We start from the raw sequence: 11387 nt of genomic DNA, 5'->3' as shown, positions 1-11387 counted from the left end.
CGAGTATTTGCTCTGCGGTTGTAATATCTTTCCATTTTTTTTCTTTTGTGCCACTAACCTTACACACACAAGATTTCGATGCACTTCAAGCTAATCCATTTTAATCAGAAATGCTTCATTATTTACCTCATCTTTTTCTCGGGAATATCTTATAGTCGGCTCCCCAATCTCCATCGGGATCAAAGCTTCCGCACCGTACACAAGTGAAAATGGTGTTTCACTTATGCTCGATTTCGTCGTTATTCAGTATGCCCACAGCACACTCGGTAGCTCATCCGGCCAATTACCTTTAGCATCTTCTAGCTTCTTTTTGAGATTTTGAATTATTATTTTGTTGGTAGATTCTACTTGTCCGTTAGCACTTGGAAGATAAGAGAAGATGTAATCCATTTGATCTTCAATCCTTCCAAATACTTTGTGACTTATAAAATGTGGTCCATTGTCACAAGCAATTTCCATCGGAACTCCAAATCGACATATGATGTGATCGCATATAAAATCAATTACTTCTCACTCTCCAATCTTTTTATAAGCACATGCTTCAACCCATTTAGTGAAGTAGTCAGTTAAAATCAAAAGAAATTTTACCTGCCAGGGACCTTGTGGTGAGGGACTAACTATGTCCATCCCCCATTTTATGAAGGGCCATGGTGACACCACCGGATGCAAAAGTTTAGTCGGTTGATTCACTAATTGCACATGATATTGACATTTACCACATTTTTGTACAAATGTCTTTGCGACTTGCTTCATCCAGGGCCACTAGTAGCCAACCCTTATTAACTTGAGAACCAACAAATTTGCACCGGAATGGTTTTCTGCACATTCCTTCATGAACTTCTCTCATAACATAGTCAGGCTCCGATGTCTCTAAACACTGGGCCAATGGTCCTTGAAAAGACCTCCTGTATAGTTGACCGTCAACAAGACAATAACGAGCATCTTTAATCCATAGTGCCTGAGATGCTTTTGGATCTTTAGGCAATTTTCCATGCCTTAAATACTCTATGAACTCATTTCTCCAATCCCAAATTAGGTTAGTTGAGTTAAATTCACAATAGACACCCATGTCCAATACCAAATTCAACAATTGAACTACCGCACCGGAATCAGATCCTTTAATTTTCGTGGACGACCCCAAATTGGCCAAGCGCCTTCACATTTTCTTCCCTCAGAATGTGTATAATTGACCATCCCCTGAACCGGGAAAGTAATACTTGAACCTTATTCAAGTATTGTTGCATGTGCTCCTCCTTGGTGTCGAAAATTCCATACACCTGGTTCACAACCAATTGGGAGTTGCACTTTGTTTCAATTGCCTCGGAACCGAGTCCCCGAGCTAATTCAAGTCCTGCAACCAAAAACTCAGCTTCATTGTTAGTTAATTGTACAGTTCTAATGGCCTGTTTCAGGATTTCTCTCGAAGGAGTAATTAATACTATCGTGAGACCGTACACTTTTACGTTTGAAGCTCCATCCATAAATAATGTCCAAACACACGATACATTCCCCAATACTAGCACTACTTGTTTAGCAGCTAAGGGCATCAATCCTAGACTAAAGTCAGCCACGAAATCAGCCAAAACTTGTGATTTGATCGTAGTTTTGAGTTTGTTTTCAATGACGAATTCACTAACTCTCATTGTCCATATATCTAATCGACCCAATAATTAAGTCTTATGAAGGACATTTCTCAAGGGAAAAATTGTCACAATAGCTATGGGATAACATTGAAAATAAGGTCTAAGCTTTCAAGAGGAGACTACGAGAGCTAGGGCCAACTTTTCAAGGTGAGGATAACGTGTCTCTGCTCCCGATAAAACTTTGCTAACATAATAAACAGGAAATTGCATACCTTCTGTCACGCTCCAAACCTGGAGAGGCGTGGCAGGCACCCGGTACCGTACTAGCCCGAGCGAACCACTCTGTAACTCATTTATTTTTCTTCTGTAACTATCATGGGCCAATATGGTCACAACTCATAATGTATAACTATAAGTGGGCAAATGCTGCATCAATGAACCATAGTTCTTAAAACATGAATACATATGGGCCGTCAAGGTCTTTGACATACTGTACAAAATGAACCTCTGTCTACAAGCCTCTAAGATTATTCGACATCAAATGGGATAGGGTACCGACCTACCCATATGTCTGTAGTAAATCTCTGACATGATGACTTATAGACTCGGCTGCACTCCAAATGAAGTGGAGTCTTACAGATCCTTCGTTGAATGCTAACCTCGTCAACTATGAGGGCTCGTCAAACTGATTATCTATACCTGTAGGCATGAATCCAGCATCCTCAACAAAAGGACGTCAGTACAAATAATGTACTGAGTATATAAGGCAGAACTAAATCATAACCATAAGTCAACATTAATTAAAGACATATAAGAATCATTCTGAATCTCTGTATATGCATACTTATGACTGCCCATTTAGTGGTAAATAATGATACATAACTATCCAACCGGTGGTAACTGCTCGACCGACCGTAGCCCGATGGTAAATGCATGACTGTCCAACCGGCCGTAGCACGGTGGTAAATAAAGATGCATGTCTGCCCAACCATCCGTAGCATGATGGTAAATGAAGATGCATCTGCCCAACCGGTCGTAGCACGGTGGTAAATGAATAAGCATGACTGCCCAACCGGTCGTAGCACGGTGGTAAATGCATGAAGATGTATGTATCACTATATTATAAACATTAACATCTTTATCAAATACCTCAATAGAGACTTAGGAACATACTTAGACACGCTTGAATATCATTTTATAGAAATAAATAACATAGACATTCTTAACTGCTAAGAGTAGTATCACTTATGGAATAACATTACGTTTATGTATTGTTACTTGAATATGCCAAAAGAAAGAAGGGATAACCTTAACATATCTTTAAGCCAACTATCTACTTGTATCCATGAACAATCTCTTCCACGCCTCAATTATAATCACTGGGAAACGGGTATATGAGTTACGCACTATAAGAAACTTGAAGTTCAATTGCCTTCTTCGTGAATTTGAGCAATCGAACTTTGAGAAAAGGAAATAGTTTTGCCTTGCTGCCGATAAAATATTCTCAAGCATCATGCCTTTTTCAATTAAAATGAGTTATACTAATATTCTAGTAGCAGTTGTAGAGAAAAGGAAATAGTTTTACTTTGCATACAAAAGTGTCATGAAATGTGGAATTTAGGGTTTCTATAATCACTACATGTGTTACACTTTTGATCAAATATGTTATCAAGCATCCAACTAGATAATATAAGAGAATCTCTTCTTTAGGTGTATCCACGTCCACTTACTAAGTAGTGATTAGTCATTCTAGCTACTTACATGTGGATTAATGCCTACACAATTAAAAATTATCTCAAATTACTTAAAATACTACTCATTTTTAATATACCTTATACACCTTACTATCACGGTCATATGGTACCTTATATCGTACTACTTCATAAATACCGGATATTATAGCTCGGACCGTATTTTATCTCAAAATGTCAAACTTCGACCAACCTCATTTTTTTAAACTCGTTTTACCCTCTTACCTTCACGACTTTACTTATCACTTGTTATAATAATCATAAGCACTTATTACCTCAAAAATAATCTTGTCCTTGTCCTAAAGTAATACTATTAAAATATTAATAAATCATGGTACCACATAAAATCAATACATATACTATTATTTTATTAAAATATTCATGTAAAAATACACATATTTTCTCAACTTCAAATTTTTCTAATTTTATATAAAGAGTACAAATTTTCATACGCTTAATTCTTAAAATGGTAAAAAGATAACCTTCTTTTCATGTGAGAAAATAGTTTCTATCTTTACAATAAAGAAAATCTCATAATACTTTATCATATTATGTGTATAATTTAAAGCATATTCGGAAGTGGTAATATTAATAACTATATAAGATCATATTTTTTTAAACTTTTTTCAAAAATGTTCCACTTAAAATACCATATCAAATGTATATAATGGTATCAATGTTGTTAAACTTACGGGATCTTACAATAATATAGTCACAAATCCTCTATAACCTCATGAATGGTCTTAATCCCTTCAAGCTCATATGGATTACTACAACTCATCCTAATATTAAAGTACGAGATGTAACATCCTTCCTCCCTTTAAAACATCCGTCCTCGAATGTTAACTCTTAGAGATTTACAAAATTTTCTCTAGGGTCGCCTTTGTAAATTAAACTAAAACCTAACCTCTATCTAAAGTTTGGACTATTCACAACCTTTTGTACTTGAGTATCTCGTATCTTCTTCACCTTTACCTTACTTACCTTTCAATCTCACATCGTATCTTCTGTTTCTTTCATAACCTCCCTTCAACATAGGTGGAAATTATACCTTAAAGCTCTATTGTAATACTTGCACCTCTGGTGCATACAAAATCTGGCGAAAGCTTCATATTGACTTCTTACGACTTAATTTTATGGCATGATCAGGAAACAAAAGAAGGGTAAAATTTCCTAAATGCCCTATAGTCTCTCCATTATAAATGTGGCGTGCAACACACCCATAAGTGAGACTCTACTAGGCACGACTTTGTAGAGATCCTAGGACACGACCCGCTTTGATACCACTTTGTCACGCCCCAAACCCGGAGAGGCGTGGCTGGCACCTGGTGCTATACTAGCCCGAGCGAACAACTCTGTAACTCATTTATTTTTCTTTTGTAACTATCATGGGCCAACCTGGCCACAACTCATAATATATAACTATATATGGGCAAACATGTATTAATGAACCATCGTTCTTAAAATATGAATACATATGGACCGTCAAGGACTTTGACATACTATACAAAATGAACCTCTGCCTACAAAGCCTCTAAGATTATTCTACATCAAATGGGACAGGGTACTGGCCTATCCATATATATGTAGCAAAACTCTGACACAGTGACTTATAGACTCAGCTGCACTTCAAATGAAGTGGATTCTTACCGATCCTTCGCTGAATGCTAACCTTGTCTACTATGAGGGCTCGTCAAACTGATTATCTATACCTGCAAGCATGAATGTAGCGTCCCCAACAAAAGGATGCCAGTACGAATAATGTACTGAGTATGTAAGGCAGAATTGAAACATAACCATAAGTCAACATTAATTAAAGACATATAAGAATCATCCTGAATCTTTGTATATGCATCCTTATTATACTTATATATATAATGCTTCTCTTTGAGACTATTATCCATATCGTATGATGCATGACTGGCCAGCTGATCAGTGGTAACTGCCCGACCGGCTGTTGTACGGTGGTAAATGTATGACTGCCCAACCGGTGGTAAATAATGATACATAACTGCCCAACCGATGGTAACTGCCCAATCGGCCGTAGCCCAGTGGTAAATGCATGACTGCCCAACCGGCCGTAGCATGGTGGTAAATAAAGATGCATGTTTGCCCAACCGGCCGTAACACGGTGGTAAATGAATATGCATGACTGCCCAAACGGCCGTGGCACGCTGGTAAATGCATGAAGATGCATGTATCACTATATTATAAACATTGACATCTTTATCAAATACCTCAATAGAGACTTAGGAACATACTTAGACATGCTTGAATATCATTTTACCGAAATGAATAACATAGACATCCTTAACTACTAAGAGTAGAGTCACTTATGGAATAACATTACGTTTACGTATCATTACTTGGATCATGCCAAAAGAAAAAAGGGATAGCCTTACATACCTTTAAGGCTAACTATCTACTTGTATCCATGAACAATCTCCTCCGCGTCTCAATTATAATCACTGGGAAACGGGTATATGAGTTACGCAATATAAAAACTTGAAGTTCAATTGCCTTCTTTGTGAATTTGAGCAATCGAACTTTGAGAAAAGGAAATAGTTTTGCCTTGCTGCCGACATAAAATTCTCAAGCATCGTGCCTTTTTCAATTAAAATGAGTTCAACTAATATTCTAGTAGTAGTTGTAGAGAAAAGGAAATAGTTTTACTTTGTTTTCAAAAGTGTCATGAAACTTGGAATTTTGGGTTTCTATAATCATCACAGGTGTTACTTTTGATCAAATATGTTGTCAAGCATTCAACTAGCTAACATAAGAGAATCTCTTCTTTAAGTGTATCCACGTCCACCCACTAAGCAGTGATTAGTCATTCTAGCTATTCCCACGTGGATTAATGCCCATATAATTAAGAATTATTTCAAATAACTTAAAATACTATTCACTTTTATTATACCTTGTACACCTTACTATCGTGGTCATGTGGTACCTTGTATCATACTAATTTATAAATACCGGGTATTATGGCTCGTACCGTATTTTATCTTAAAATGTCAAACTTCGACCAACCTCATTTTCATCAACTCGTTTCACCCTCTCACCTTCACAACTTTACTTATTACTTGTTATAAATATCATAAGCACTTATAACCTCAAAAATAGTCTTGTCCACATCCTAAAGTATTACTATTAAAATTTTTAATAAATCATGATACCATATAAAATCGATACATACACTATTATTTCATTAAAACATCCATGTAAAAACACATATATTTTCTCAACTTCTAATTTTCCTAATCTCATATAAAGAGTACAACTTTTCGTACGGTTAATTCTTAAAATGGTAAAAGGATAACCTTCTTTTCTTGTGAGAAAATAGTTTTCTATCTTTACAATAAAGAAAATCTCATAAAATTTCTCATATTATGTGTATAATTTAAAGCATATTCGGAAGTAGTAATATTAATAACTATAGAAAATTATATTTTTCAAACTTTTTACAAAAAATGTTCCACTCAAAATACTATATCAAATGTATATAACGGTATCAATGTTGTTAAACTTATGGGGTCTTACAATAACATAGTCACAAATCCTCTATAACCTCATGAATGGTCTTAATCCCTTCAAGCTCATATGGATTACTACAACTCATCCTATTATTAAAGTACGAGATGTAACACCTTCCTTCTCCCATACCAGAACAACACTTACCGCTACTTCCGAGACTACTGGATAAATTAACAATTGCTCTCCTTTCATCGATTTCGACAACGGAGGGCTAGACATGTACCTTTTTAGGTCTTTAAAAGCTTGTTGGCATTCTGGAGTCCACGCGAAATCGTTCTTCCTTTTCAAAAGTGAAAAGAAATAATGACATTTTTCCAAAGACCTTGAGATAAACCTACTTAGGACCTCCAACCTATCGATCAACCTCTATACTTCCTTTACGCTAGTCAATTGATCCGGAATATCCTCGATGGCTTTGATCTTATCGGGATTTACTTCAATTCTTCTTTGAGAGACCAAAAACCGTAAGAACTTTCCAGAACCAACCCCGAAAGCGCATTTTTTAGGAGAGCTTCATGATGCACTTTCTCTGAATGTCAAACGTCCTTGTAGATGAGACAAATGATCACCTGCATTAAGAGATTTGACCAACATATCATCAATATGCACCTCCATTGTTTTACCAATTTGTTGTTCAAATATTTTACTAACGAGCCTCTAATAAGTGGTTCCGATATTTTTAAGCCCGAAAAGCATTGCATTATAGCAGGATGTGCCAAAATTTATGATAAATGGCATTTTTGTTGATATTCCAGGTGCATCCTGATTTGATTATACCCAAAATATGCATCAAGAAAGCTCATTAACTCATGTCCGGGCATAACATTGATTATTTGATCAATGTTTGACAACGGGAAAAAGTCTTTAGGGCATGCCTTATTCAAATCTTTAAAATCTACACACATTCTAAATTTATTATTCTTTTTTGGTACTACTACTACATTAGCTAGCCATTCGAGAAAACTTACCTTTCGTATTGAACCTATATTTAGCAACCGGGTTACCTCTTCTTTGACAAACCTGTTTCTGATCTCTACTATTGGTCGTTTCTTCTGCCTTACCGGATGGAAGTTGGGATCCAAACCCAGCTTATGGAAAACCACCTCTAGTAAAATTCTTGTCATATCTGAGTGTGACCACATATTTCTTTTGTTTCATCTCTTGGTTTTTCTTGGAATGTATCGGGATCTTCCTTGTCAAATTCCGGTAGTTTAATTACCAAAAAATTTATCATTCTTCACCAATGAACATATTTTTTTGTAGTTTTTTTTCGGTCAAAGATCAGCAAGAGTAGACTGGTAATCGTTGTCATCAGGGTCTAGGTTTTTCCTTTCCTCCGCCGATAACGGTGTAGCCGCCCCTCCTCCCTTTACAAGTTTTGATTATGCCATTTTTGAGTTCTGATGGATTCTGAAATTCTATCAAATATTGTACAATATTTGGATTAATATAATTTATTGTATTCTTTTAGGCTTTTAACACAATTCATTGGTCGGCCAAAAAAGTATAAGTTTTAACTTTTTCCCCTGTTTTTTCTTTTAAATACTACAATTCTTGGCCATTAGAGTAAGAATTGTTTCTTATTATTTGAAGAACTGTGAATAAACATCTAAAGGTGCTTTGAATTCTTTCTCTTCAACCTTTGTCATTAGTTACTTGAATTGAAGGAAAGAGAACCCAGTAATGATCTCCATTTCTTGATTTCTGGTTATTGTTCTCCGACAAAAGAAAATATATTTTTATTAGATTTACAGCAAAATCACACCTCTTGACACTATATTTGTGATTCTTGTTCTTGGCCAGAGTTGACAGTAGTAAGCGTACGATTTGAAATTCTTTATCCTCCGCTCACTCCATCCGGCGCCCTTGTTTTACCAAAGATTCCGATTCTGATTTCGGTCAATTCTCGCCGGTAAATCTCTTAGACACCGACGACTTTTAGATTTCGGAGAAGAGAGGCAAAAAAGTTTAGGGTTCTTCTTTTCATTTTGTTCCATTTTCAGATTTCTTGGTTGGTTTAAATTCCAGAGAAAAACACAAAATATTTGAAGTTTCTTTTTTTATTTGAACGAGAACTACATAGAGTATTGCTCCAGCTCGTCGTAATCCATCACCGCCGGCTAGATTCCGTTAACTTCAAGGGCTGCAATCCAAGTTCTATTGTTCCTCTCTTGTCTTGATATTTAATAGTTTGATATTTTAGCGTAATTGTATCTCCTTGCCTGCGTATTTTATTCTTGGATCTTAGTTAGTATTTGCCCTAGTATTGTCAAATTAATCGCATTATTGATAGCTTTGACTACTTGTTTATATTGTTATCTACTTGTTTACATCTTTATTTTGAATCTTTATTTCAAATATCCCCTAGTAGTTCTGTTATAGTTTTACACATTTTCTTTGTGACCTTTAGTTGTAGATTATAGCCCCCTTTAGCTCTTGTATTGTATTTTGTATTTCTTCACCTATTTTTCTATCCTTTAGGGGTAAATTATAGTTCCTTTAGTTCCTTTATTTTATTTCTTCACCTGTTTTTCTGACCTTTAGTTGTAGATTATATTCCCCGTTAGTTCCTTTATTTTATTTCTTCACCTATTTTTCAGTCTTTAGTGGTAGATTATATTTCGGTAATTCATTTTATTTTTGTCGCTTGTTTTCGGGATAGTGCTTGCATAGTGACTCCTAGATTATAGTGGCTTTGGTGAACAATGGTAGGGTAAGGTCTTGTCCTCGGGGGTGTCAGCTAGGGGAGGGGGGGTAAGGGGAGTAAGAGGGCTAAAGGAGTTACTAGGCTGAGAGTGGGGTCTTGGAACATAGGAACTTTGACAGGAAAATCTGTAGAGTTAGCGAAGATTCTTGAGAAAAGGAAGGAGAGTGGGGGGCGGGGGGCAAGAACGGGGTAGGTATCTTGGTTGATAAGGACCTCCGTGAACTAGTGGTAGAGGTTAGGAGGGTGAATGACATGCTGATGACTATTAAGCTAGTTGTTGGAGGTTTTACTTGGAATTTATTTAGTGCGTACGCACCCCAAGCAGGCTTGGATGAGGAAGTCAAGAGGCGTTTCTGGGAGTATTTGGATGATATGGTGCCTAGTATCATGCTCACCGAGAATCTTTTCATAGGAGGCGATTTCAACAGTCACATTGGAGCGACATCTTGGGGATATGATGATGTGCATGGTGACTTTGGTTTTCGAGATAGAAATGGAAGAGGAATGTCTCTGCTGGACTTTGCTAGAGCATTTGATTTGGTGATAACAAAATCGAGTTTCCCAAAGAAGAGGTAGCACTTGGTCACCTTCTAGAGTTTGGTGGCCAAAACTCAGATTGATTATTTACTCTACAGGAAGTTCGATAGAAGTCTTTGCACATATTGCAAGGTCATCCCGAGTGAGAACCTCTCAATCCTTCATAGGCTCCTAGTAATGGACCTTGAGATCACGAGGAAGAGGAGGAAGAGGGCGATGTATAACCAATATAGGATCAAGTAAGGAGCCTTGATGGAAGCTAAAGCGCAGTAGTTAGGGGTAAAGCTGGTGACTATGGGGGCTTGGAGGAGTAGTGGGGATGCAAGCGCTATGTTGACCACGACTGTGTAGTGCATTAGGGAAGCCGCAAGAGAGGTATTAGGGGTATCAAAGCATTACTCTGGTGGGCACAAGAGAGACTGGTGGTGGAATGAATATGTGCAAGGAAAAGTGGAAACCAAGAAAGCAGCGTATCTGAAGCTAGTGGAAAGTGTAAACGAGGAGGAGAAGAGGGCGAATAGGGAGAATTATAAGTTGGCTAAGAAAGAGGCAAAGTAATAGTTATAGCGGCCAAGACTGCAACTTTTAGTCGTTTGTATGAGGAACTCGAGGGCCAGGGTGGGTATAAGAGGTTGTTCAGGTAAGCCAAGGCACGAGAAAGGAAGGCGCGTGACTTGGACTAAGTGAAGTGCATCAAGGACGAAGAAGGTAGAGTCTTGTTGGTTGAGGGCTTATCTGTCAGAGATGGCAGACCTACTTCTATAGTCTCTTGAACAAGGAGGGGGACATGAGCATTGTACTGGGTGATTTGGAACTCTTCGGGAGTTGTTGTGACTTTGGGTATTGTAAGTGGATTAGAGTTGATGAAGTTGAGGGGGCTATGCGTAAGATGAGCAGGGGCAAAACGACCGGGCCGGATGAAATTTCGGTGGAGTTTTGGAAGAGTATGGTCAAGGCAGGCTTGGAGTGGCTTAATAGGTTATCATTTTAAAATGAAGAAGATTTTCGAAGAGTGGATGTAGAGCAAGATGGTTCCTCTATACAAGACCAGAGGTGATATACAAAATTGCAATAACTATTGGGGTATCAAGCTGCTTAGCCATACTATGAAAGTCTGGGAGAGAGTGATAGAGCTAGGGTGAGGAGGAGTGTGTCTATTTCTGAGAACCAGTTTGGGTTTATGCCAGGGCATTCAACAACAGAAGACATCCACTTTGTTAGGAGATTGATGGAGCGGTATAGGGAGAGAAAGAAGTACTTGTATATGGTGTTCAT

The 11387-nt window shown here is 37.3% G+C and overlaps 2 protein-coding genes across 2 annotated transcripts; one reads left to right on the top strand and one right to left on the bottom strand.

The window, feature by feature from the left end:
• Positions 1-1118: 1118 nt before the first annotated feature.
• On the bottom strand, positions 1119-1643 carry LOC142176292 (uncharacterized). The gene has a single exon (XM_075243424.1). The coding sequence runs from the start codon at positions 1641-1643 to the stop codon at positions 1119-1121; it is 525 nt and encodes a 174-aa protein (XP_075099525.1).
• Positions 1644-9827: 8184 nt separating this feature from the next.
• On the top strand, positions 9828-10670 carry LOC142176289 (uncharacterized). Its single transcript, XM_075243421.1, has 2 exons — positions 9828-10147; positions 10472-10670. Exons 1-2 carry the CDS (start codon positions 9828-9830, stop codon positions 10668-10670), a joined length of 519 nt encoding a protein of 172 aa, XP_075099522.1.
• Positions 10671-11387: the final 717 nt, after the last annotated feature.

The sequence above is a fragment of the Nicotiana tabacum genome, chromosome 3, assembly GCF_000715075.1.
Source record: "Nicotiana tabacum cultivar K326 chromosome 3, ASM71507v2, whole genome shotgun sequence".
Classification (NCBI taxonomy): Eukaryota; Viridiplantae; Streptophyta; class Magnoliopsida; order Solanales; family Solanaceae; genus Nicotiana; species Nicotiana tabacum.
This window is presented reverse-complemented; position numbering and strand designations above follow the sequence as displayed.